The sequence below is a fragment of a genome, unplaced genomic scaffold (assembly GCF_019419815.1).
Source record: "Pyrus x bretschneideri cultivar Hongxiangsu unplaced genomic scaffold, Pyrus_bretschneideri_v1 Contig45, whole genome shotgun sequence".
NCBI classification, from domain to species: Eukaryota; Viridiplantae; Streptophyta; class Magnoliopsida; order Rosales; family Rosaceae; genus Pyrus; species Pyrus x bretschneideri.
Window position 1 is genome coordinate 3,093,997 of NW_025999779.1, and position 27,611 is coordinate 3,121,607.

Genomic DNA, 27,611 nt, shown 5'->3' on the forward strand with positions numbered 1-27,611 from the left:
GTTTAACACTTGTGGTACAGTTGAAAATAAACGTACTGATCATTTTGTTACGTTCAGATTCTAATGTACCAATAAACAAAATATGCTAGAAATCCAAATGTATCGTAAAATCAAATATACACATATTAAAAGTACAAATATAATTAAACGTACCTCCAATAAAGTTATAGAAGATATAAAATGTTTAATCAAATTCTTAAAAATAACAGATGTTTAATCAACGAAATAAAAAACGAAGCATCTATATCAAAATGCCCCCATTTTAAAGAAACACGCCCCCAAATGGTAATAAGTGTCAATGAGTAAAAAGATATGCAATATTACAAATAAAATTTTAAGATGAACTAAAATATTTCTCTAAAGTTGTTTGGGACAATACTTTAGTTTTTAAAGTTGATGTCACATCTGGGAGTTTGTGGGTACGTATACTTCATCAACATTGACACCTTTTTGTTGAAACCAAAATGTTTCTAACTTCTCAAGTATGCTTACAACTTCAGGCATGAAACTTTTGTTATTTCCATATTGTTATCCTCACGAATCCTATTTAAGAATTACAACATTCAGTAAAGATAAAAGAGTATAAATAATATTTTTAACTACACCTTTTCTGTGAGTTATAAAATTGGTTTGGCCCCAACTTAATTTACTTTAGAAATTTTACTGTAGCTAATTTATAATAATGGTGAACAACAATGTTGATATGCCTCACCTTAAGCTACAATAATGAAAAAACAAGTGCATGTGTTAGTAAAAGGTAACATCGCCACATAACGTTCTATGTGTATTTGAGAAATTACTCCAGTTTTGCGAGCTACCCATGTGGGTACATTATGTATTTTATTTATTTTACAATTTTTTCCTTAGTATATAAAATTTTGCACTTCAAATTTTATTCTTTTTAATTATTTTTTTATTTTGACAAACCTTTAGAATTTAGTTAAGGGAGGGCATTTTATGGGTTTTAGAAAGCTCATCCAGGAGACAAGTATTAGTGTAAGGTAACAATATATATGTGTGTGGAATTCAATATTTTGTGGCAGACTCATTGTATGACCTAACTCAATCTTTTGTTATTTCTTTATAGTGGAATACCGTTACAATTTAAAAAAAAAAAAAAAAAGGTTAGAGTGGGAAGGAGAAAGAAGGGGTAATATTGGAAAAACAAGTATGTGAGGAAATAATAATGAGAGTGTGTAAATGGGCCCATCAATTTTTCAACTTAAAACATATTCTTGTGCTAGAGGAATGTGATTAGATAAATAAGTCATACAACGGTCACTACGCTCAAAAGTATAATGTTCTTGCTATTTATAAGATTTCTCAACTACGAATAATAAAAAATATCAGTAAACCTTAGTACGTACTTTTTAATTTACCGTTGTATTGGTAAAACTAATATCCAGCTTTAATCCATACATTTGATTAACCTTTTTTTTTCTTTTTTTCTTTAGAGAACATTTTCATCTTTATTTAACCATCTAATACGTTTTAAGATTGTAATCTTTTGATTCAACATGGTTCATTCAATCAGTTGTAGCAAGCGAATTATTCATAGTTTAGCACTCATATTATAAATCAATTAAAATTAGAGTCATTTAGTTAATCAACTGTAACAAATAAATATACGACTCATAATAAATCATGTTAATCATAAGGATTAAGTTAACGTTTAACCAAAAAATGAAAATCACAACTTTATTCAATAGTTGTAAGGAAAATGTGATACTATAGCACTCCCGCCAACGGATGACACATTCAAAGGAAAACTAAATGGTTTGAAAACTTTGAGTTTTAACAATAAGACAAAATAAAGGTAAAGTGAATAGTACCATGATTGACTTTTTAGGATAAAAATATGATTTTTCGTTAAAGTGAATACTACCTGGCGCTTTTCATTAAAATTCCCCAAATTCAAAGCTAGTGACAGTGGCAGCGATGCTCAACTAACTCCATGCTTCGACATGGTATTTGCCAGCAGCTTGTATATCTTTAAGACATCTCACTGCTGATTCCTGTGGAAGCCCACTCTCTTGAGCAATAATTTCCTCGAATGTAGATAATACATCTGCCGGCATTTTTGTAGCCGAACCGGCAACGTAGATAGCAGCTCCTCCATGCCTCAACAAATCATACACCCTTTTGCTATGTTCCCGCATCCTATGTTGCACATAGACCTTGTTATGTGACTGGTCGTCCCTTGAGAAGGCAACATAAAACCCTCCACCCTTTGCTTCCGAAAGAATCCCACCATTTTCGGAATGAGATAACCAAAAGTCTTTGTATAAAAAATCCTTGTCTTTATTTCTGCAGCCAAGGAAGAACATCACTGGAGCAGTTCTTGTACTATTCAAACTTTGTATGGCTCTTTCTTCCACAAATCCACGAAAAGGTGCACACCCCGTTCCAGGTCCGATGAGAATGAGAGGAAGAGATGGCAGTGGGGGAGGAAGGGAACCTTTTCGAAACCACACTGGTACATAAACTTCTTGTTTGGCATCAAGCCTTGCTAGCCAGTTTGAGCAAAGACCTGCGCAATTGCGTCCAAGGGGTGATCTCCATGACGCGACAGTCACTGTTAAGTGAACTTGATTCGGGTGAGCTGAAGGGGACGAAGAGATGGAGAAAGCTCTTCGTTTCAAAGGAGGAACCACCTGTACCAGCCATTCAAAGGGGATTTGAACGGAGGGAAACTTCTTCAGTACATCGTTTACTGTCATCCGTTCCTTATGAATGTATTTGTGTAGAACGCTTCTCCCTTCAGGTGACACTAAATGTTCAAGTATTCCCTTTTCATGTTCATCTGTTGCAAACATACGCATTACCTCAAAGAAATAGGGTCGAGGAGAAGCAGATGCAACATCCATTGTCAATTCAACAAAGGCTTTCAATTTGATAGCGGTAATAGTACAAGTACCAAGAAGCTGGTTCTCCGCGTCCAAAGGATGGACGGTGATGAATGATTCAGGGTCCACATTACAACGAAGTATGAAATCGTCTATTGCAGCAGGGTTTTGACAGGGAACAACCTCAAGGAGGTCACCGACATCGTATTCAATAGCAGGTGAAACAAATTCAAATTCCAAGTGATGCACCTCTTTATCATCTTTACTGCCTGATGATTTAGTCAGTGGTTCATTTTTCACCAAGTTGAGAAAGCAGTCCGGCTTATTCTCGTCATGAGATGAGAACTTTCCTGGAGACATTTTGCGAGCCCTTCAATGTGCAACAACGCAGCCTGATGATTCAAGTCTGAAGTGGCGGAGAATTGTGAATCCAATTTGTCGATTTCATGATACAGAATCCGAATTTTCGGTCGAGCCTCCTTAACCTTGTCATCTGGTATAGAAAATTCTGGGCCATTTGGGAAGTAGTAGTTGGGATGGATTTCATTCAACATATTCCACAAAGATGTCATCCAAGGATCCAAAACAGCTTCGTACCCTGACGGGTGCTGCTCATCTCCTAAACCTCTTTCGACGATAGGGGTTGCCCCAAGCTGCAAAAGTCTTCTGTCAAGCCTTTTTGCAACATAATTAAACTTCTGGTAACCGGAATCACCCAATCCGAAAACAGCATAGTGAAGTCCTTGAAGCCATTGCCCGCTTAGGCTTCGCCGCAGAAGAAAATTCCAAAATCCTTTCATGGTGTCAGGAATAACCCCCTGGCCTGTGGTTGAAACAACAAAAATTACTACAGTTCTGCTGCCCCCCTCCTTCTCTTGAGCTAAGCAACCAGCGTTGTATTGGTCCATGGAAAGGAGGTGGACCGGGCAGCAGCCTCTGCGCTCGGCTTCACGACCCACCCGCTCAGCGGCCTCTACAGCGTTTCCAGTTTGAGTTGCGTAGAGTATGAGCAGTTTCTTCGGTGTCTCCTCCATGCCTAATGAGATAGGGCCGGCTGGAATTCGATGGGTACGTACGTGGATGAAGATAGCTGCTGCGCAGAAGGGTAATATTTATAGGGAAACCGCTAATTACAAGTTTCTTAGATTACCCCCTTGTTTTTCTTTGACGTGTTACACAAGGTTTCTTTTTTTCGTCTCCTTATATTGGTGGGATTCCAACTTTGACGCAAACTATGTCAAGGTAAATCAACCTATTCCAAGAGAATATAATGACCTCAAGACTGACCTGAGCAAGATTTACTCAAATCCCTCTGAGCAAGCAGTCTCCGCGACGCACCATGGAAGTTTTCGCAGTTCGGATTGGAGTTATGCTTTCAACAGACCCGTGTCCATAACCTCAGAATGTGGCTTCTGCTCACTTGCAAAACCCGACACTTGCAAACGTTTGTGCCTATTCGACATGATGGTTCATCTAAAACAAATGTCTATGTCGGCAATTGTGCCTATCTGAGCAATTGTGGCAGTAGATCGTGCACAGGGCATGCCTACCAGACAACCAGTTATGTAAAGATTTATGCAAAGAAAACAAACCACGCAAATAGGACCGCTGATTAGTGACATAATGTAGTTGAGCCTACAAGTTACCATAAAGCATTCACAAATTCACGAGCCACGCAATTGGAAAAGTGTGCTTGGCAATTTACGCAAAATTATATTGAATATGTGTGCTGAACAAACATGTAAACAATTGTCAATATAAAGTAATTAATAATCTCAAACTTTCCTATTACAGAAGAGCAGTGTAAATACGATCCGTCCAACTGGCTTCTAGTATAATTATTTTTAGAATTGAGCGATACCAAGTATAATTATTTTTCGAATTGAGCGATACCAAGCGAATAATATCTCGTCCATACAAGCAAAGTCCAAATAATTGGATGGAAATCTTGAGCAACCTACCTGGAAAACAAGAAAAGAAGAGCATTTAAATACTAAGTTACAAATAATTTTAAGCTCTAAATATGCATTTCATGCCAGCTTTGCGGCTAGGCACCCTCGGAACTAAAGGGCTAAAGGATTAAGCACATAAACAAATCAATACAACAAGACATATCAACCATCATCAGGGGTGTTCTCTGAAGCTCATCTATAAAAAAACCCAGGTTCGGCATGCACTGAGATATGATGTTACGATTTCTATAGGAGATTACATATAATTACTTAGTGTATTGTCATAACTTCCTTTCATAAAGACCGCTCTCCCATATACACTTCTGTTTCCAACTTCCTCAGGACTCTAACATCTCCTTTGAGACTTATTTCGTCATGAATAACACCAAAACCGACTCAGTTTACAGTTGAAATTTTAACAGCACAACGAAGCCACACAAATCCAAGCTCAGTCCATGACTCCATAGCTACAACCAAATGAAAGAAGCCTACAATATCCCTGTTCCCTTTCCTCTATTCAACAATCAACAAGAATATTCCTTCCCTAATGTACTCGATCACTGCTCAATCAACTAATCAATCATAAAAGCAACACTAAACTACGACAAAGTAGTGACATTCCATTCGACAATCAAAAAGCAACACTAAACTACGATAAAGTATTGACATTCCATTCGATCATAGCTCACCGAAACATATACCAAACGAACATGAGTAGCATCTCAAGTATAACTCAACAGCTCAATTCAGGAATAAAAAACAAACAGAAATGTTTGCATCGCACGTACCCGAATGCGCTTTCATCAATCAGATACTCTTGGCAGCCAGTTTGCCCCTCGCCTCTCGCGCATTATCATACTCAAACTTCAACACATTGGGTATGTGAGAAGTGTCCTTAATATAAAAATACCTCCCAAACCAGCTCTCTTCGATCATCGGAAAGCTCGGGTAAAGCACAGAATTCACAACCCAGAACCACACCGCCCCCAGAAAAACTCCGAGGGCCGAGCCCGCGAACACCTGAGCTACCGTGTGGTAACCCAAATAAACCCTCGAATACATGGTCAGCAGAGCTAAAACCCATGGCGGAAAAATCACAGCCCACTTGTTCGTCGTGTCCGAGAGCCCAATCCCTTTGTAAGTCAGAAGAGTAAAGTAGGTGGCAAAGAAGAACATGTACTGCGAGTGACTCGAGGGCCATCCGTGTGAGTCGCACATCTCGAGCAGGGCGCAGGTTTCCGGCCGAGCTTGCTGGAAGAAATCCTTGATGAGTTCGTTGATGACCTGGGAGATTAAGAGGCCGACGGCAAAGAACATGCCTTGGAGCTCACGACGGAAGAAGAAGTGGCAGACGAAGCCGCCGAGGCTGATGAATACTGGGATTAGGGAAATCCAAGCGAGGAAGTGACCCAGTGGGTCGCCTCTCTGGTACCGGACGTGGGTCAGCGTCACGGCTTTGAGAGACGGCTCAGCCATGGCGGAGACGCCGGGAGAGGCGGAGGATTTCTGGGTTTTGGGTTCCGGATTGAATCCGAGGTTATGGGGGTTGGGGATTGAGAAATGGCGGCTCGCCGGATCTGAATTGGAGTGAATCTGAGCGGGAGATGTGGGGAGTTGAGAAATGGGATCGGAATTGAGTTGGGAAAGTGGGGATTGGAGAATTGTTGACGACCGAAGATAATTGGCTTTTGTTGTGGATATGTTGTGCTTGTTTCTCCAGAAAGCTGAAGAAACCGTTGACGCTCAAAGTTCTTTCTTTTATCTATGATTCGATATATAAAGGAGGAACCATTTCGGCGAAGCTTTAGGCATCCCAAAAGATGAATTATATTCACACCCTAAACTACTTTTCTCACTTTTTTTTAATTTTTTAATATTTTCTGCACACCACTAATACTTGATAGAAAAAATATTAAAAAATTAAATGGTTTGGGGGAAGTAATTTGGGGTGTGTGAAAGAATTTTGAGTTTGAATCCTATGCCTCTTCATTTGTAAGTGAAAGGTCTTAGATTCGATTCACGCCAAAAACGAGTTTGAAACACATTATTACTAGCCCATTGTGAGTCTAAGTCCACACCACCCCCTTATACCATATCCAACCCTTAGCCTAAAACCTAAAATTTTTAGCCTAGAAACAACTTTTTTGCTCCAATTCTTCAGGCCTAAAATTTTAGTCCCAAATTATTAAATAATGAATTTAGGCTAATTTTTTTTAATTAACTTTACAAAAAAATTAAGTAGAGTATCGTAAATTAATTTTATGAACATTTTAATCTAAAAATATTTAAATTCCGATAAATATTGAAAAATCACTAAATCAATACATGAAACTCATGAAACACTATGGAAGAATATGAAAATCATGATAGAGATGTATAAACACAAAATACATGAAACACACAATACACACAGAACACATGTGAAGCATATACAAAACACATGTGAATGACATACAAAACACATGATAGAGATGTAGAACACACCAAACATATGAAACACATGACACACACGAAACACATACCAAATGCATAAAAAACACATGAAACACATGAATACAAACCTACACACATGAAACTCAAACCTTCAATCATCCTCTATATAAGCATATGTTGAATGTCTAACCCTCACAAAACATATTCACCAATCTTCCAACTTTCAAAGTGTTTTTGTTTCCTAAAAATTATCAATATCTCATCAATGGGTGATAGAAAAAGGCGTAGCTTGGCAATGCAGATGGCAAAATACCAAGCAAGCCGTGCAACTGCAGATGTAGAAATGAACAACGAAGAAGCCGAATTTGCAAACTCGCTTAATCTAGCTATCGTGGTTCTGTCACAGGGTATTCATTTGTGCAGCGTGATAGAGAATAGTGTCATGACCAGATGATGAAAGATTATTTCATCGAACGTCTAAGATATTCTTCTCATGATTTTTGGAGGCGATTTCGGATGAGAAGAAAGCTTTTTGAAGGCATCTTGAACGTAGTTGTCCATCATGACCACTACTTGAATGCAACAAATCCAATAAATCTAAGCGTAGTGCTTGGTGTGTTGATTTTTTTTGGAAAGGGAGTGTGTGCGAGTTGTTTATTTCAAGAATAGGCTGGATACGACCAACTGCATTTTTTCGTTATAACTCGGAAAAAAAGGTGCATGATTCCGCGAATTTCTTCTGAAAAAAAAAATTGAAGAACCATAGCATTTCGCGATTCATTGGTAAATCTACTTTGATTCTCTATCAACCAATAATGTAAACCATTAACAGGGTTAAAGCTAAACCGTTTGAAGTTCAGATGCAGCATGGTATTCTTTCTACTACTATGTTAGTTAATAAGTTAAGACAGAAATGGTTTCAAAACAAATAGTTGGAATTTTTTTTCGATATAAAACACTCATGTCGATAAAATGATTTGAATCCGTTATTTGATTAGAATGACTCAATAAATCTAATAAGTTGCACTATACGTTAATCCACAATGCACCTTCCTCTCCAAGACCTTCGAAAATGTACTCTTGGAACACCAATAGGCATTAAATAAAAGAAAATTAAGTACTATATCTCACTTTAATGTGAAAGCGTAGCAATGGATTTAGGGTGTGTTTGTTACACTGAACTATTTCGAATTAGACTAGCTTTCGAGGCTAACCTAGACTGGTTTAGACTAGACTAAGCTGGATTGATTTAGTAAAGTGTTTGGCATAGTGTTGGACTAAAAAATAGAATAATAATAATTTCTAATATTAGAGTCTGGATCCTTACCAGATCCTCTTTGTGAGGATCCAGGGATCCGTGAATCATGTTTGTTCATCGTACATCGTGCGGTCAGAAATTATTTTAAATATTTTTATTTAAAAATAAATATAAACAGTACTTGACAAAAATTTTCCACACTATGTACGATAAACGGACATGATTCATAGATCCCCATGATCCTTACCAAAAGGATCTGGAGAGGATCCTGTTGGCTAATATTATATCATTCAATTCATATTTATTAATATTTATTCTAATTCTAGAAACCTCTCTGTTTCCTCAATTTTCTCAGTCCCCTTATTCCTTTTTCTTTACCCTCTCCCTCTCTGCCTCATATCTCAAGTCACAGAAAAAGAAGAAACTTGCTCTAATTCTCCTGCACTTGAGCTTCAAGAATAACCTAAAGTCTTGAGCTATTTTGTTTTTCCTTTCTTTTTTTTTTTTTTTTTTTTTTTGCTTTTTTGTCAATTCACTATTATCTTCCCGGGCCCCAAATCCGGCTAACCCAGACTCTTCTTAGAGCTGAAGCCCCGCGATTTGAGACCTGTTAGGGGAGTTGGTGTGTTGAGTAGACGATTCAACGACATAAGGTGCTAAAGTTCAGGCTTTCCTAATGTATGTGCAATAAGCGCGTGGTGATTCAAAGGTAGAGTCATCGAGCATCTTTTTGGGAAAATCAAACCTGTTTTTCGGTGGAGTTGGCGAAGGGAAGCAAACAAGCGACAGAGGAATGAAGCAGGTCTTAGCTAGTCCCATGGTTTTTGGGGACTCTAGCTAAGAACCTCTAGTGACGCTGCTAGTACCAGCGAGTCCAGGCTAATCTCATTAATCTTAGCCCTGCATGATAACAAACACAGGACTAGACAAAAAGCTAGTCCAGTCTAGTCTAGTGAAACCTAGTGAAGCAAAACAAACGGGCCTTTAGTGTCCTACTAAGGCTTGGTTTGGTATTGCTGTGCTTTGAAAAAAAGCTGCTGTGAGAATAAGCGGCTGTACTGTGAGAATAAGCGGCTGTAAAATAAAGCCAGCAAAGTGTTTGGTAAACTTTTTTGTAAAAGTGCTTTTGGAAAAAAAAAAAGCAGTATCATAGTGTTTGGTAAACTTTTTTTATAAAACAGCTGTGACTGTGTGAAATGATCAAAAAGGGTATATTACTAGATGTACTATTAATTTAATTTTCTTAACAAATAAATGTGAATTACTAAATATATTTTATTTTTAGAAGAAAAATATTTATAAACTTTATCTTAAATATTAATTAGTATGACAAACTACTTTAATAGAAATATTTTAGAGTGAATAGCTAGGATTCATTAGTACAATATTGTTAATGTACTTGAAAGTAGTCTAATTAGATTATCATGTGCAGTGCCTTCCCATCCGTATCAACCAGTATGTCAAGTGCGAATTTTATCAACCCTTGTATCAACCAGTATTCATCAACCCCAATCGTAACAAATGTGCGAATTTTATTGATATGTCAAGTGCTAATTGAATTACATGTTTTCAAACCGAAAGTATACAATATGACACACCCCACAAATTCACAAATTATTGAACAACAATTAGGGAAAGAACAAATTAAAAACCTTTACATCTTTTTGAACATATATAACAACTCGAAGTGAAGCCATAAGAAAGAACTGACATCAATATAGGTAACAAGAGAATGCCAAGAACGATCATAGAAGGAATACATTTAGATCGACAAACAGAACAGGAAAATGATGGCAAAGAAATATGCTAAAATCCGGAAATCACTATCAAGCGGCAAGTTTCTTGACTACTGATGCCATATACTTCCCCTGATGCTCTGCAAGAGCCAACTCAGTTTCACTTGCGCCTCTTGTGCCGTCACCAGCAAAGACACCAGCGCCATACGGAGAACCCCCTCTTACAGAGTCCATCTTAAACATGCCAGCTCCAAAAGTATACCCAACGGGAACAAACAGGATTCCGTGGTGTGCTAGTTGGGTGATTGTCGTCCATCTGCGACAAAAGAGCAGAACACAAGTCTCAATAAAATTTCTAATCAATTTACACCTTTCAAGGCTGAGCAGTAACTTTAACCGAAGGATGGATCCGATACCATAAAACTACGGTAATTAGTAACAAGGTGCCTCTGCTTCAGATTGTTTGTGACAAATAGCCCAAAACTAAAATAACCATACAAAGAAACAAGCTTTATGCATCCTATAGCATAACATTTTCTTTATGCATCCGTTCCTTTCTTTCTTGTTTTCATGTTTTTTTTTTTCAATTAGCATTATGTTGTTCACTTTGTTTATTAAAATCTGATTGCACCAAAAGACGGCCTTCAGGAGTGCACAAACTACTGAAAGTAGGAAACTCTACTCAGAATTTAGACCATACCACAAAAAAGATAATGCAGACAGCATAAGAACACACTGAGAAAAACCAAAAACCAAGCAATCATGGAACAATGGACAGAAACAAATCAAATATCACAAATAATTAACACATGTCTTCAAAAAAACGAATACATAAGTAATCAAACTTCTCTCTCAATTTTTTTTTGTTTCCTCCACAAACCCTAATTTTTTCCCCAATTAATTTTTTCCCAATTAATTTTTTCCACAGACCATATCACCTTCCCCAATTAATTTTTCCCCACCCTCCATCCCCAATTGTTTTCCCATCACCCATACCCTCATCCCTTTGCTCTTCCCACCCCTCTTTCCTAAATCTCCCCATCCCTAATTTGAAAAATCCAACAACTAACTGAGAAAGATTCCTGGAGAACGAGAGAACGAGAGACGAGAGAGATCGCTCTGGTTCGGGTTATGCGAGAGAGCTTGAGGTGAAGACGTGCGAGAGAGCTCTGGAAAGGTGAGAGCGTAGGTGAGGGAAAGGGAGGGCAGTTTTGGGTTATTCAAATTTCATTAAACTTGTACACTGTTCACCGTGTGTTGGGTGAAAAATACGCTGCTTTTGGAAGCGAAAAATTGCAGGCTCTTGTCATCTCCTGATTTGGGCTTTTTTTCACCCTCAACTTTGAAACAACGCTGTTTTTCAAAGTTTACCAACACCAAAACTTCTAGCTTTTTTTCATAGTAGCTTTTTTTTTAATCAACCTTAATCCCAAAACAGGCCCTATATTGGCCTTTATCATATTTTATCCATAGATTGATTAAGTTCATAAAAAAAGATAAAGAAGACAAAATGAATAAAGGAAAATTATTACAAATAAGTCTTTTGAATGATACACAAATATATATATATATATGCACTCACTCATATAAAATGGTATCAACTCCCTTACCATTGCGTATTGGTACTTATTGGGTGTAGAATAGATCTGCTTCTTTTTGTTCCTACGAACAAAATAGTTTCATTATTACTAAAAGTAATTGAAAAGAATTAAACAAATATTAATTCTTTTCCCAAGATAATCCACTAAAAAGAGGGTCCACAACATAGTTTTTTTTTTCCAATGCAATAAAGTTACATTGTGTCTATTTTTCATTGATAAAGGGGTATTTCCATAGGTTTGCCTTAACACACAGGGTTATGACTCGTTTGGATGTGCTTTTAAAATAGCTGAAAGTGCTTTTAGAGAAAATGTTTTTGTGTTCCAAAAGCACTTTAAGTGCTTTATGCAAGAAGCACCTGTTATGTGCTATTCCAAGAAGCATTTTAAGTGCTTTTCCAGGATTTACTTGATTTTACTAAGGATTGATTGCAAAAACATTTTTATCAAAAACGTTTTCAATTATTTTAAAAGCAAATCTAAACGAGCTCTTAATTAGCAATGGATTCAATGTCTGAAACTAAAACCGAAACTGACCAAAAGGGGATATGTATTTTTACACGAGCAACAACAAATTACTATGCTCTAAGAGTAACTCCACCAGTTTGTCAAAAGGCAGGCAAGGGCGGCCCAATTGCCTAAAACCCACAAGCCCTTGCTCTTGTCATTTCTAAACGTGTGGACTTGCACCAAAAAAAAAAAAAAAAAAAACCAAATACGAAAACCTATTTAGACTTTAGAATAAATAGTAAGGACAACTCTCATGTCTTGCCCTTACCCACCTAAGAGCAACTCTAGCCCACTCCCATCCCCTGGTAATGGGCCACAAAATCCCTTCCACCCCCACTCTCCTCGCCCATCCCCAAAAAAAGCCCCTCTAGCCATGATGCGACATCACAGTGACGTCAGCTATTATTAAAAAACTATAAAAAGTTAATTAAAAATGCAAAAAAAATTGACTAATAATCTCAAACCTTCCTATTACAGAAGAGCAGTGTAATTTGTACATTTCTCCTCGCCCATCCCTTCCACCCCCACTTTCGTTATTTGCACATTTCTCTGCTACTAGGCTTTAAGCTAGTTTCGGAACTCTCTATCTCTCTAATGGCGGATGAGAGTATGGCTTCCCATAGAAGAGACCCTATCAAGTCCTCGGGTAAGTTCTTCAACGCTATTGGGTTGCTCATAAATTAAGGAAATAGATTGGAAAATCAAACTTTCATGGAATTTATGTTGAATTCTGTATTGGGTCTCTGTGGTTTGTGGGTTCGGTTCAATTCAGTGTTTGATTCTTTAATTTTCCCAGCTTTTTTTCTCGGCATCCAAACGGAAAATCAAGCAATTAAATGTTAAGGAAGAACAAAGAGGGGATTAGTTAAATTGGGTTCTGTTCTTTGAGGTCCTAAACCTCTTAACAATTAATTAGATACATAAGTTTTGAACTTTTTATCATTGATCTTGCGAGCGAGCGGACTACTTGTAATTTTTGTTAATTTTGTTGGAGCTGTATTTAGTTGTTCTGTGTACAATGCTGATTGTGTGGAAAATTTAGTTGCCACTGTTGCGGGACAGCGAAGGCGGCAGCAAGCAGTTTCTATAGGAAAGGAAAGAAGAGAGTTGCTAGTGCGTGCGAAGCGCTTGTGCAGAGTGGGGATTAGCGGAGATAGTGATGATACGGTTGAGAGTGAAATGATCATTGATGAAGAGCAATCCATCTTGGAGGCTCAAACTTCTTCAGCAGTGGAAGGGTTGAAGTCTGCGGTTGCATATCAGTATGTGAATTTAATTTGTCTGCATAAATACTGTGAGAATTTTAGAGGAACATCAGGCTCAATTTTGTGAAAACATGAAACACTTCATCGAAAGATATGAAACATGAAACCGTTCAATGGTTTCTTCAAAGCAACCCCATTAAACACCATTGTCGTTGTGTACTTTGTAGGGGAAAAGGTGCATTGGAAAAGAGGGTGAGTGCCCTTCGTGAACTCAGACGCTTACTGTCAAGATCAGAATTCCCTCCTGTTGAAGCTGCCCTTAAAGCTGGAGTAATACCTTTATTAGTGCAATGTCTTTCATTTGGCTCTCAAGACGAGCAGGTTGAGCCAACCTTTTGTATAATATGGTTTCATTTGGTATTATTCTAATTTGTATATTTAGCATAGACTTGATAAGTAGTGCTTGTATGGAACTTTATTTCAAGGAAAAAGGGGAAAGAAGGAACTTTTATGTTATTTTCTGTTAGGTTCCATAGTAATTAGCAGCTTTCAGAACTTCTGGTTTCTAAAAACCCATCAGACACACCTATGGAGTTTGGTCACTAAAGTATCATACGCCAGGGAATGTTTTCAGAAATCATTTGGAATTAAGAAACTTGTTGAGTAAGAATTAAGGATATATTCTGCCTCGTTCACCTTTTTTTTTTTAATATAATGCAGTTGCTTGAGGCGGCTTGGTGCCTCACGAACATAGCAGCAGGGAAACCTGAGGAAACAAAAGCTTTGTTGCCCGCTTTACCATTGCTTATTGCTCATCTTGGAGGTTGGTAATGTCTTGTGTGCTCCTTTTAGATCGCAATAACAATTACTTTCTCCTGTTTAATTTTCTTTATCTTTGCTGATATGTTATATCAAAATTTTTGGCTCTATACTTTGCATATGTAATGTGATATTGGTGTCGGTAGTGCTTAAGGTACCACCTAACCTTTTGAAGTACCACTTCAAAGTGAGACATTGGCATGCAATACTTAGTGCAGAATTTTAAGCTGTCTGATCAGATGGCTGCTTTTGATATTGCATCTATAGTTGCACGTCTTTTGCAGAAAAAAGTTCCCTGCCTGTTGCTGAGCAATGTGCATGGGCATTGGGAAACGTTGCTGGTGAAGGGGAAGAGCTGAGAAGTATTTTGCTATCTCAAGGTGCATTACTACCTCTTGCAAGAATGATGCTTCCAAACAAGGGTTCAACTGTGCGAACAGCTGCTTGGGCACTATCAAACCTAATCAAGGTGCTAAAATATTCACCTCATGAACAATTTTATAGCACCATGCCATTTTCTTCACAATTCGAGCTCTTTTTGGACTTCTGTGGCCTCTTTGCCCCATTTCTGAGTAACCATTCTTACCTGGAAATTAGTGTGACATTCAGGGCCCCTTGCTTTTGCACCAATATTGTGTGTTTTTCTTTTCGTTTTTCACTTTGTTTTCTTTTGGTTCTTGGTAACGTACCACCATCAATGTGGACTTATACATCATCTTTGAGAAGAACTTATAACATAACCTCAGTTGCTAAATATGCAGGGACCTAATCCAAAGGCTGCAACGGAGCTCATTAGAGTTGATGGGGTATTGGATGCACTTATTCGACACTTGAGAAAAGCGTAAGTTGTGGTTCTTCAATCTAAGTAGATTACATTTACACTATAGTTAATTCTGGTCATCTTGATTTCTTGTCATTAAAATTTTGGACTGCCTTTCTTTATGATGATAGTGTACCATAAACTTGTTCTTGAATTCAGAGATGATGAGTTAGCAACTGAAGTAGCATGGGTGGTTGTGTATCTCTCAGCCCTTTCAAATCTTGCCACCAGTATCCTAGTGAAGAGTGATGTCCTTCAACTGCTTGTGGAGAGATTGGCAACATCCAATAGTTTGCAGTTGCTTATTCCGGTAAGGTGGAATTTAAAAGTATACATAAGTTCTTTATTGACCTTCTCTTCCTTTCAATAAGAGCTCATGGAGCAACTATATGTATCAAATTGAAGGTTATAACAATTTACCTTTTTGATTGTTTTATTTGATTAATGGCTGTACTAGTTCCAGTTATCATTTGCTATGCTTTATTTGTTATCTGTATGGATGTACTTGTTCCCACTGCAGAAACCTACCCTCTGGCTATTTCTCTTGAAATTTTGTACCACATGCGAGTTGTATGTCGAGTGCCAATATCCCCTACCCTGCCCTAACCCAATAGAAAAACCAGATTCTATGTGTTTCTTGACCTATAAGATGCTTCTACATTTATCCTGATGATGAAATCGAGGTGAACATCAAATACTACATGTTTGTATATACCCTTCTATCTTTCTTATTGTGAGATTGACAAGGGAATTTAGAGAAGTATGTCATGGTTCCATTGTTGAGCAAAAACTGTGATCCTTTAGTTATCGTGTATCATATCTTCAGAGTTCATGTGATATATGATGTACCATCTTAAGTTGATCCATTTATGAGGAGATGGCATTGTAAAAGTTTAAAACATGGATTTGAGATGCTTTAATATTTCTAGTATATGGATCGTACTGACAATTGGGTTCCGTCTAGGTGCTAAGAAGTTTAGGTAACCTTATAGCTGGTGATTCACAGACAACCCAAGCTCTTATCGTTCCTGCGCATGAAATCACAGGCTAGTCCATTACCCCTTTGATGGGAAACTGTAACTGTTCTGAACACATATTTATAAGACAAGTTCATTTATATGTTAATGATGAAATTTTCAGGAAACATAATTGAAGTCCTGGTGAAATGCTTGAATAGTGAGCACCGGGTCCTGAAGAAGGTATATAAGCTTGTCGCTAATGTTATGAGATAGATCTTTTACTCACCCATGCTTATTCAAAGTTCAACTTACATTAATGTAGGAAGCAGCTTGGGTGCTATCTAATATAGCGGCTGGTTCTGTAGAGCACAAGCAGTTAATATATTCAAGTGATGCGGTGCCAGTGCTATTACGCCTCCTTTCCACAGCCCCATTTGATATAAGAAAGGAAGTAGCATATGTACTAGGCAACCTCTGTGTTCTTCCTATTTCACCTACAGAATGTGATGGAAAACCGAACTTTATTCTGGAGCACTTGGTTTCACTTGTTGGTCGAGGATGCCTTGCTGGTTTCATTGATTTGGTTAACTCTGCTGATATTGAAGCTGCAAGACTTGGGCTACAATTCACGGAACTGGTAAGCAAACATCTATGAAGCATTGGCTTCCCACTATACGATTCACTTTTGGAGGAGTTTACAGAATGTGGTTCAGAGTAAAATTGGTTATGTGACTACTGAATGATTCAGTAGGTACAATTGTTTTCATAAATTGGTATGAAATGGTGTACCGTAAATGAAAGTTTGCCACTCCCGAGTGAGTAATGAAAATCCTCGACAACTTAACCACAATATAAATCCTCTCTTAGAAAAGAAGACAAGTGGTGGTTCTTATATTGCTAGTTCATGCAGGTTTTGAGAGGGATGCCGAACGGTGAGGGCCCAAAGCTTGTTGAGAAAGAAAATGGGATCGAAGCGATGGAAAGATTTCAGTTTCATGAAAACGAGGACTTGCGAAATATGGCGAATAGTCTGATGGATAAGTACTTTGGGGAGGACTATGGGCTAGATGAATAGGCAGACTGATGCATGGGGTTTCCAACGATTCTTATCTTGCATCTTTCCATGCTTGTATGCCATGGATGATGAATTGTTGTAAGAGATGTAAAGTTTTGATGATGAAGGGGTTTCTCGTTAAATATGAGGAAAACGATTACAATTTATGATTTATCCTTTGATTTTAGAGATTCCAAAATTTTCTCACACGATTGAAGAAATTCTTACAATTTTGTCCATAGAAATTCTTATTGTTCCAAAAGAAAATGATAATCGCACACATTTTTCTCTTTTTACACTACCTTCTTTGTTTAAAATGTTAAAAATTCAGGAATTACAAAACAATGCTGTCTTTTGTATTCTTTAAGTAAAATAAAAAATAAAAAAATAAAAAAAATGTTGGCATCCTCTCGAGTTGGAATTACTCGAGTTGTATTTGCAAAAATGGGTCTTAGACGAAGTCATTTACAAAATCCTTATGCATGGTTTTGCAATGAGCACATGTTGCATTTTAATGCCATTTTGTAGTCTATTTCTTCGTCATGTAGTCTAAATTTTCTAAGACTTGAAAGTCACTCATCCAGACATAACTTAGTTCAAAAATTATGTAAAAAAAAAAAAATAATATCACGAATCCATCCCTACACACACATATATACATATTGAATTCATATATTATTTTAATTGTCGTATACTTGCCATCTCGTGTCCGTGCAACATAACCGTTCCAACCAAAAAAATTAAAAATTCTGGTCTAAGTCAATAAATATTTTCATATTTCAACATAGGTTAATGATCATTTTATTTTCCAGAATAGACTAATTGAATTTTTATTTATTTATTTTTTTTCGGAAAACGACTAATTGAAATAATTATCCTCTTCAACCAAGGTTGTTTCCTTCAACTAAGGTTAACAAAACAATTTTCTTTCCAACTAAAGTCAATACCCCTTCTTAATACACACACACACACACACACACACATATATATATATATATATATATATCTTTATAGCTTGACTCAACTCTAATATTCAAATAAACTACTCATGTTACTCAGTACTACTATCTAGTAGTATTCTTCTTCATTTGTAAGTGAGAAGTTTTAGATTCGAATTTCATGGATGGTGAATTCGATAGCAAATTAGGTTACCCATTTTACAACTTAGCCAAACTTCCTGCTTCTTTTAGTGTAAAATATATCAATGTGCCGAAAAAATTGAAATAAATTACCCCTAATTAAAATTACGTTAATGCAATTTAAAGTAAATTTAGGGGCAGAGATATCATTTTCAAAAAGTTAAAGGATGTCCGTGTAATTGACAAAAACAGCGATTAATGTTAGCACTCGCGGGGAAGAGCAAAGCCGAGGGTTTAACGAGCGACTCATAAACCCGCAAATTGTAACAGAGCTTTCACTTCACCTTGGCCAATTCGCCGCCTGTCACCCGCCGCCAATCATGGAAGAAGGCACTTCATTTTTGTTCGCCGGCGTCAACTTCAACCGGAAAAAGTTCTCCAGGGACTTCTCCAGATTCCAGGTCCGATTCTTTTTTCTCAGAAAAGCATATCACAGTGTCGATTCTTCTATTATTTTGTTGAATTAAATTTTCAAATTTGATTCAGAACAAGAACATAGAGAGCGAGAAAGTGGTAGAAGATTCTAGCTTGTTCGGAATTACGGAATCTGCAATGGAGCAAGTGGCGGCGGAGGAGGAGGTGCAAGCGGTGCCAGTTAAGAAGAGGAAGCGGAAGGGGGAGGTTTCTGGTAATTTCATTGCTCTCGGTGTTGAATTTGTATGCAGTTGAAACCCTGAGATTTATTTTTGCTAATGATTTGTTTGATTTTGTGATGGAATAGAGGGTGTGGAGGGGATTAGTGTCTTTAAGACCTCAAAAATGGCGAAGGCAGCGAAAGCGGAGAAAGAGAAGCCTGGAAATGAACTATCCGAGCAGAAGAAGGAGTTAAATAGGCAACTTGAGGTTTTGCTTCTAGTTCCTTCATCTTTTTCGTGTTCGTTAATTTCCTTGTGCTTAAATTAAAGTTCAAGGATTTATACTTTTCATTGTGATTCAGCGGGATTCGCTGCTGCGAAAGAAGTATAACATTCATGTGAACGGGAATAACGTCCCTTCGCCGCTTGATAGTTTTGCGGACTTAACCTCTAGGTATATTCCTTATTTTCTTTTTATTTTAGTGTTTCTTAGGTAGGATATCTATGAATGCTGAATAGATTTTCTAAGCTTTCTCGCTTATAAGCTTGCTATTGCGTATGATAATATGATTGAAATGAGAGCTAATCTTTGGTTATTTTTAGATATGGGTGCGAGCCATATTTACTTCAGAATTTGGCGGAACTTGGATTTAAAGAACCAACGCCAATCCAAAGGCAGGCTATTCCAGTCCTCTTATCTGTATGGTCTCTTACCTATGCTATCTGCTACTCTTGTAAAGTTTATGTTGTTTTGTAAGAGATCACCTGGTTATTATAAGGCTTCAGTTTCAGCAGTACTTCAGCATGGGTTGACATGTGGTTTTGAAAGATGTTCTCATCGACTTTGTCATCGTTTTTATTTTAGGGTCGGGAATGCTTTGCTTGTGCTCCGACTGGATCTGGAAAAACCCTTGCTTTTGTTTGTCCCTTGCTAATGAAACTTAAGGTATTGCTCATGCATTCAACTGTTTCTGTCTGCAAATGTTGATGGCTGAGCTTTTCTGATGAAAATTTTCCCATATAACCAGAATACATCTAAGGATGGCATCCGAGCTGTTATTCTGTGTCCTACACGAGAATTAGCTGCTCAGACAACCAGAGAGTGCAAAAAGATGGCAAAAGGAAATAAATTCTACATCAAATTAATGACTAAAGACCTGGCAAGAAATGCAGATTTTTCAAAAATACGCTGTGATATACTCATTTCTACTCCACTTCGGTTACGGTTGGCTATCCGGAAAAAGAAGGTTGATTTAAGCAGGTGTGTTCATCTTTTGTTCATAGAAACTCAAAGAGGCTGGTAGAAACAAGAAATCAATGTGTACAAATGAGATTTTGGGGCAAAATGATCATTTTCAAAATGGCTCAAGAAGTGAATTTGATGAATAACAAGACTAGTTAGTCTTTGAAGCACTACACAAACTTCAGATACATTGATTATGTTTCCTCTTAAATATTTTGTGTTATACAGGGTTGAGTATCTGGTGTTGGATGAGTCTGATAAGCTATTTGAGCTTGGCTTGTTAAAGCAGATTGACTCTGTGGTCAAAGCATGTTCAAACCCTTCAATTATTCGCTCCTTGTTTAGTGCTACTTTACCTGATTTCGTTGAGGAGCTTGCCCGCACTATAATGCATGATGCTGTTCGAGTTATCATTGGCAGGAAGTGAGTTTGACTTTATCTTGTTGAAAATCATGGAGTGGCTCCCTTGACTTGCATCAGTGGTTCCATTGATTTGCATCTTTTCTTCATATGTTTTCATACAGAAATACTGCTTCTGAGACTATCAAGCAAAAATTGGTCTTTGCTGGAAGTGAAGAGGGGAAGCTGTTAGCACTTCGTCAAAGCTTTAAGGAGGTATGATAGAGGCAACATTTTACTTTTAAGAACCTCTTCTAAATAACTGCTTTAGGATCCAGTTCAATTATGATATGAAATACAAGTCCTCATTGTGTATCCAATAGTATTCCAAGGGCACTTCATATGGTTTTGTACCTAGTTTTAATTGAATAAGGCTATTATCTAGTGTACGTCCTTGCAATTTTGAAAAAGCTACAAGATCTAGATAACGACCAAACGAGGAATTTTGTGTAGAAGTTAACCAAATGTTACTGAATAACCACCAATTATTAGATCATTTAATCCACGTACTTGACATATATCTTTTGTCAGTTTAACATTCCAGACTTTCACCTGGGTCAGTTTTATTTGCTGACCAATTTCTTGTTATTGTTTTATATTGTTAGTAGAGTCTGAATCCACCAGTGTTGATCTTTGTACAAAGCAAGGAGCGAGCTAAGGAACTCTACGGAGAACTCTTGTTTGAGAACATAAGAGTTGGTGCCATACATTCTGATATGTTCCAAGCACAGGTAATTTATTCCCACTGTTATCAGAGGATCAGCCTTAATCCTATGGCTCGGCATAAGTGTATAATTAAGGAAAAAAAACCGTAACTGATGTTAAGACCTGATTATGCACTTGTTTTCATGGTATCGTGAAAAAGGCTGGGCCTGAATATCTGTGTATCCCGAGGAGGTTTGCATGAAAATAAGAAAGAACTGGAATTTTGACATTTTCTTTCTAGCATTTTCATTTTACATTGGAATTCCACTACTAGTACTTGGGCCTGTGTAATGTTTAGTCACTTGTAACTGTATATCATGCTCGATTTCTCATGTTACATACGTTATACTTGAACAATTTTTCCATCTTTATACTAATTATAAATTGGAATACAGCGAGAAAATGCTGTAGATGACTTCAGAGCTGGGAAAACATGGGTTTTAATTGCCACTGATGTTATTGCTCGGGGTATGGATTTCAAAGGTGTCAACTGTGTAATTAATTATGATTTTCCAGATTCTGCAGCTGCGTACATTCACAGGATTGGTATGTCTCCTCATCCCTATGATTGTAACGTTGTACATGAAATATGGAATGTGTTAAATTTACAACGGTCAGTAGTTTCTTTCAGAAAAGAATTCTATAGAAGACATATCATATATGGTTTATGAGAATGTATTAATAGAAAATTTGGTAGATGATTAATTTGGAAAGCTATCGAACAAATATGATACTTTTTGGGTTTGTTCCGTAAGACTTATTTGTTGGTTCAACCATCACTTCATAATTTGTAGAATTTATTTATCAAATTGAAGTACTTCTGTTGTTTTATGTAGTAGTCACTTGATTGTATCACTTTTTCCCGAGACAAGCAGTGCAAGGCTACTTCACGTTATTGCTACAACTATTTGAATTTGTTTTTGGGGAATTATTTTACGGTGCCACTGAATCTGTTTGTAATTTTTCTGTGAAGGTCGGTGCGGACGAGCAGGGAGGAGTGGAGAAGCTATTACTTTCTACACAGAGGAAGATATTCCATATCTTCGGAATATAGCTAATGTGATGTCAACATCAGGTTGTGAAGTTCCGTCTTGGATCATGGCCTTGCGCAAACAGAAGTGGAAAAAGCACCGACCCCGAAGAGAATCTATATCAACCCAACCGAAAGATGAGAAGGAGTGAAGCAATTGTCATATCGTCAACCGGATTTTGCAATTTTGAATTGGAAGTCCTCAAAGCAACCATTTGTTATGGATCAATTATATTTACAAATTGAAGAGTTTGGGATGCTGTACGGATCGAAATGTACAAGATATTTACAAATTGATGTCGAAAACAAATTAACATCTATTTCATTCAATTTATGAAACAACTCAAAGCTCCTTTATCATGAATCTAGCCATCAATAAGCTGTTTATAATTTAGTAACCCAGCTTGATCGTTGGGAATGTGAGGGAAATGACGACTTGCATCCATCTGAATGGTCCAAGTTAGTTTCAGAAGTCCATAACTGTTCACAAGTCCAAGCTAATGTGATCTTTTGTAGTCAAATGTATGCCCCTGCCGTCTAAAACTTGACAAGAAAACATCCTCCTTTGAAGGTAGCTTGTCCTTTGGGTGCAAGTACCCAACACGAGCGAAAATTGTCAATTCAACAGCTGTAGAAGAACCAATACAAGCGAAAATTATCGATTCAACAGGGCAAAAGAATGCAAGTCTTTGTGGACTTGTAACTCCAATGATAACTTTACCTGCTGGAATTCAAATGCGGTCACCTCATGAAGTATCGTTTTGCAGTTCATAGTTTTATGCCTTCAACTTTGCAAACGAGAAAAGTTTTCCTCTTGATATGCAGACTTAGAGTAGACATTGTATGGTTGAAACTTGAAACTGCCGCTGCGTACTACCCTGCAGACCGCTGCCTTCTTATCCAACTGCTTCAGTCAATGTTAAGGGTCTTAACGCTCTCTACTGCTGTGCAGCCTTAACCAGTCCCTAAGGTGAGGGCTGTGCCGCCCTGCCTTTCAATCGAAATGCAGTTTAGCATTTCTTGGGGTCTTAGATCACGACTGACTGATGCTATCTTTTTTAGACTAGGAACGTTCAGAAGATCCTGGTATCCAATTCCCCTTGTTCCGGAAACAATAATTCGACGTTCTTACTTAAAGCCTATGCCTGAAGTGGGTCATAACCATCATCCAGCATCTGCAGCCACAACTCCTCTAGCATTGCATATATTTTACCTCTCTCAGGATGCAGGCAATCTTCAACAAAAAATACATGGGCCCTATCCTTAACCTCAATCCAGCTCTGCCCTGGGACTTTCCTGACGTCCCTTCTCTCATCAAGTTCCTCAACCTGGCAACATCATCCCAATTGCCAGAAGAAGCATGGATGTTGCAAAGCAGCACGAGAGCAGCAGAATGGGAAGGATCTAATTTTAGTATATTCTCTGCTGCCCGTTTTCCAATCTCAACATTCCCACGGGTTCTGCAGGCAGCAAGTAGAGTCATCCATACCAGAACGTCAGGTTCAAATGCCATTTGCTTGATGAATGCCTCTGCTTCATGTAAGCATCCGGAACGAGCAAGTAAGTCAACCATACAAGAACAATGCTCTATCGTCGGTACAATCCCATGCTCGGATTCCATGGTTTTATATATTTTCCATCCTTCTTCTACCAGTCCAATATGACTGCAAGCAGTAAGGACACCCACCAGTGTAACTTCATTGGGTTTTATGCCCAATTCCATCATTCTTTTGAAAAGGTCAAGAGCTTCCTCTCCATATCCAAACTGAGCATAACCCACAATTAAACTACTCCACGAGACAACATCTGGATCCTCCATCCAGCCGAAGAGCTTTTGCGCACTTCCAATTGATCCGCACTTTGTATACATGTCAATTAATCCATTGCTGACAGTAACATCAAGCACAATCCCACTTTTTACAGTAAAGCAATGAATCTGATTCCCAACCTCTAGAGATGATATATTTGCACATGCTCCAATCAAATTACCCAAAGTAATATGATCAGGCGTAGTTTCAGAAATACGCATTAAATTTAGTAATCTGAAAACCTCCCCGGCCTGGTTGTGCTGCATGCACGCACTAATAATAGCATTCCAAGTAACTAAATCAGCGTCATTTCTTATATCTTCAAACACAAGAAATGCATCATAGAGATTTGAACACTTAGCATACATGGTTAGCAAACTGTTGCATACAATAACAGTAAAATCAAAGGCCCTCTTTATAATGTAGGAGTGGATCTGCTCACCCTGATAGAGTGTTGAAGGGCTTGTGCAAGCAGTTAGTATGGGGAGAACACTAACTTCGTCGGGGATCAGTCCCTTATGCCGCATCTGAGAAAAGAACGATAATGCTTCATTAGAATCTCCAGCATTCGAAAACCCGGATATAATTGCATTCCAGGACACTAAATCGGGCCTGTCTATCTGATAAAACACTGTTCTTGCAGATTCCAATTGCCCACATTTTGCATACATGTCACAAAGGGAGCATCCAGCAAAGATGTCTCTCCCCAAACCAAATTTTATGCACATCCCATGTATCTGCTTTCCATATTCAGGTTGAAGAAGGCCGCCACACGCACTGAAAGCACTCCCAAATATAAACTCGTTCGGCCGGTAAGCACCCTGAAAGAGCATGTCTTTGAAGTGATCCAAAGCTTCTTTTTCATAACCAAGCTGGGAAAACCCTGCAATCATCGAACCCCAAGAAATCAAATCCTTTGTCGGAACACGAGAAAAGACATCAAAAGCATCTGCAATCAGACCGAACTTCGCGTACATTGAAGTAAGGGCATTCTGTGCTATAGGGTGAGAACCAGTTTCTGATTTAACAACATGGGCATGCAGCTGTCTCCCCAGCAGTTCATTCGCAAACCTGAACAAGCTTTTAGGACACTTCCAAAGGTGAAGTGATCAGGAACACAACCTGCCCTCAGCATTTGGAAATACAATTCAATGGCTTTATCCTCTTGACTATTCTGAGAGTACCCAGAAATCAGTGAAGTCCAAGAAACAACATTTCTTTCAGGCATTGCATCGAAAACCTTGCGTGCTTCCGCGAACGACCCACATTTTCCATACATGTTGAGAACATGATTCTGAAAAACAATGTCCGGCTGGTAATTGGATGCCAAAATATGGCCATGGATTCTCCGGCCGTATTCGAGAGACCTCAAAGACGAGCAAGCATAAACCAAATTTGTGTAAGTGCTGGGAAATATTGGGAAGTTCGTTTGACCTTGTAAAAACTCAAATGCTTCAATGGCTTCTCTGTAAAGCTTTTGCTTGCACAAGGAGATTATGTAGTTGTTGCTAAACTGTTCGTTGTTGAATTTTGGTAAATGAGATGGAGATTGACTTGGTTGACTCTTATGGAATGTCAACGGTAGTGGGGATTTTAATCTTTTCATCGTGGTCAGAGGAGAGAGATTTCACCCGTTTGTTTTTGGCTTATGATGTTCGTTCTTCTCATCTGCCGCTCTTTTGTTTAAAAGAACAATGATTTTCGCACAGCACTCAAACTCAGGAAGGATTTTAGAATAAAGGAATTATTTCCATTCAAGTATGCCTTCTCATATGTTACATCATAATACTATTAGAGCAACTCCATCCGAAAAAACCAAGTTGGGCAAGAGTCTATTCAATCCACCCATATAAATAGCAGACTGTAATGAATAGTGATTGACAAAGTGTATCTCCACTCCTAAATTAATTAGCCTAGTCAATTCCTATTAAAATGTTATTAATTTTTGTTATAAAATAATAATTCTATTTTTAATTTCTGACATTTTCTTTATTTATAAAAAAATATTATTATTTTCTAACATTTTTTTTTAAGTTTTTTGGTTGAAAAACCTGAAAATCGAACGGTCCAAATTGTGCCACGTCATTAGCCATTAGGTTTGAATTTCAAAATTTTTTTACCCTTGGAAATCCAACCACCATGCATCCCCGCACCTAGTATCCTGTAGTGGGCATGTATGGCGGGCCCCCCCTCTGCGAGCTGTTGGCAATGCGCACCCACACGAGCATGTTTTCCAACGCGTCTAATGTGAAAAAAAAAAAGAAGGGAGTTTGCGTGGCTGACGTCAGCCAGACGTCAAATGGCCCGATTTCTTGCTTAATCCATTACGTGTTTGGCTCAAAGCTGGTCTCCACTTTGGCCAGCCTATTAGGTGGGGTGGAGTGGGTTTTTGGTGGGCTAGGCTGGAAAAGTCGACTTTGGGTCAGCTCATTTGGTAGAGGTGGACTTGCTCTTAAGTGATTCATCTTTGTCTAGTCTTATCATAATCTACTATGCTTCTACACGTTTCCATCTAATCTATCGTTAGGTCAGTATTGATACTTAAGCTCTTTCGAGTCATCATATCTTCTCCATGAATCTTGTTCATCCCAAAACAAAAGCTCATGTTCATGATGCCATGTGTCGTGCAGGTATACATTTTGGGCAATATTTACTCCGTAGATACGGGCAAGCTGTTTATCTGAGAATGAGGCACAAAATCCATTGTTCTGGATTATCATGGTGGTGATTATGTAAAACTATCAGGATTGGAAGAATGATATGGCTCCAGAATTCACTTCGCCGACATTGATGACTGTTGGGCAAGTAATTTGTTATCCGTCTTGTAAAATTTCAAAAAAAAAAAAAAAATGAAAAGAAAAGAGATTTACTACCCTTGCGTGACTTTCCGAAATGCCAAATTAGAGTTGAATTTCTTGTCAAGGCTTCAGCCTTTTCATGTTCGAGCTCCTCCTATACATACGGGTAAGTGTCATATGGTTGGGTTTCATATAAATATTTTTGGCCTCAAGTACAAAAGAAAGTGGATGGTGTTATAGGTGTGAGCGGAGGTTGCAAGGACTAAGAGAGATGAGATGTAGGAGGGAGGCTGAAAGAGATGAGGAGGCCAGGATTTTGGTGTTAGATTCATCATATATGGTCCTGTTCGATTTTTAGGTAGAAAAAATGGAGAACCAAATAATTTTAAGCTAAAATTGACCACTCCTAAATTGAGAAAACTAATGAAAATGGCCTCATCACAAAACTAATTTTTAATGAAAACTCTTGATGAACTTTTATTAATAATAATGATAATAGACGGTTGCAATATTGTCATTTTCTAAAGTTTTGCGGCACTGATGACTGGTTCTTAAGAAACAATTAGTTATGAATAAATACCTGTCATCAAATTTCAACTTGTTTATAAAACTGTCATTGTTCTAAACTTCAACTTATTTATGATGCTGTCATTACCTCCAAATTAATTTTAACTTATTTATGATATTGCAATCACCCGTTGTTTTTGGCCTTATTATTTAACAA

General features: G+C 37.8%; 5 protein-coding genes and 1 pseudogene across 5 annotated transcripts; 2 read left to right on the forward strand and 4 right to left on the reverse strand.

The window, feature by feature from the left end:
* Positions 1 to 1,896: 1,896 nt before the first annotated feature.
* Positions 1,897 to 4,442, reverse strand: LOC103934569 (annotated as a pseudogene).
* An 83-nt stretch (positions 4,443 to 4,525) lies between these two features.
* LOC103934560 (lipid phosphate phosphatase gamma) lies at positions 4,526 to 6,584 on the reverse strand. Its single transcript, XM_009344314.3, has 2 exons — positions 5,587 to 6,584; positions 4,526 to 4,807 (listed from the first exon to the last, which is right to left on the reverse strand). The coding sequence occupies exon 1, from the start codon at positions 6,272 to 6,274 to the stop codon at positions 5,606 to 5,608; it is 669 nt and encodes a 222-aa protein (XP_009342589.1). The 5' UTR covers positions 6,275 to 6,584; the 3' UTR covers positions 4,526 to 4,807; positions 5,587 to 5,605.
* A 3,731-nt stretch (positions 6,585 to 10,315) lies between these two features.
* LOC108867177 (probable NAD(P)H dehydrogenase (quinone) FQR1-like 2) lies at positions 10,316 to 11,267 on the reverse strand. Its single transcript, XM_048567548.1, has 2 exons — positions 11,164 to 11,267; positions 10,316 to 10,541 (listed from the first exon to the last, which is right to left on the reverse strand). The coding sequence occupies exons 1-2, from the start codon at positions 11,265 to 11,267 to the stop codon at positions 10,316 to 10,318; spliced, it is 330 nt and encodes a 109-aa protein (XP_048423505.1).
* Positions 11,268 to 12,790: 1,523 nt separating this feature from the next.
* Positions 12,791 to 17,364, forward strand: LOC103934549 (importin subunit alpha-9). Its single transcript, XM_009344304.3, has 11 exons — positions 12,791 to 12,979; positions 13,376 to 13,595; positions 13,766 to 13,919; positions 14,259 to 14,361; positions 14,642 to 14,826; positions 15,119 to 15,198; positions 15,337 to 15,487; positions 16,142 to 16,223; positions 16,318 to 16,376; positions 16,459 to 16,773; positions 17,047 to 17,364. Exons 1-11 carry the CDS (start codon positions 12,928 to 12,930, stop codon positions 17,209 to 17,211), a joined length of 1,566 nt encoding a protein of 521 aa, XP_009342579.1. The 5' UTR covers positions 12,791 to 12,927; the 3' UTR covers positions 17,212 to 17,364.
* Positions 17,365 to 18,551: 1,187 nt separating this feature from the next.
* On the forward strand, positions 18,552 to 22,641 carry LOC103934538 (DEAD-box ATP-dependent RNA helicase 57). The gene is made up of 12 exons (XM_009344290.3): positions 18,552 to 18,730; positions 18,816 to 18,957; positions 19,051 to 19,172; positions 19,267 to 19,358; positions 19,508 to 19,604; positions 19,770 to 19,850; positions 19,933 to 20,165; positions 20,376 to 20,570; positions 20,672 to 20,762; positions 21,155 to 21,277; positions 21,647 to 21,797; positions 22,225 to 22,641. Exons 1-12 carry the CDS (start codon positions 18,650 to 18,652, stop codon positions 22,431 to 22,433), a joined length of 1,617 nt encoding a protein of 538 aa, XP_009342565.2. The 5' UTR covers positions 18,552 to 18,649; the 3' UTR covers positions 22,434 to 22,641.
* On the reverse strand, positions 22,474 to 25,889 carry LOC103935119 (pentatricopeptide repeat-containing protein At3g53360, mitochondrial-like). Its single transcript, XM_009344878.3, is given in 3 exon segments — positions 22,474 to 23,587; positions 23,590 to 25,158; positions 25,161 to 25,889. Coding segments are annotated over 3 exon segments (2,271 nt in total). The 5' UTR covers positions 25,696 to 25,889; the 3' UTR covers positions 22,474 to 23,420.
* Between the last annotated feature and the right edge of the window lie 1,722 nt (positions 25,890 to 27,611).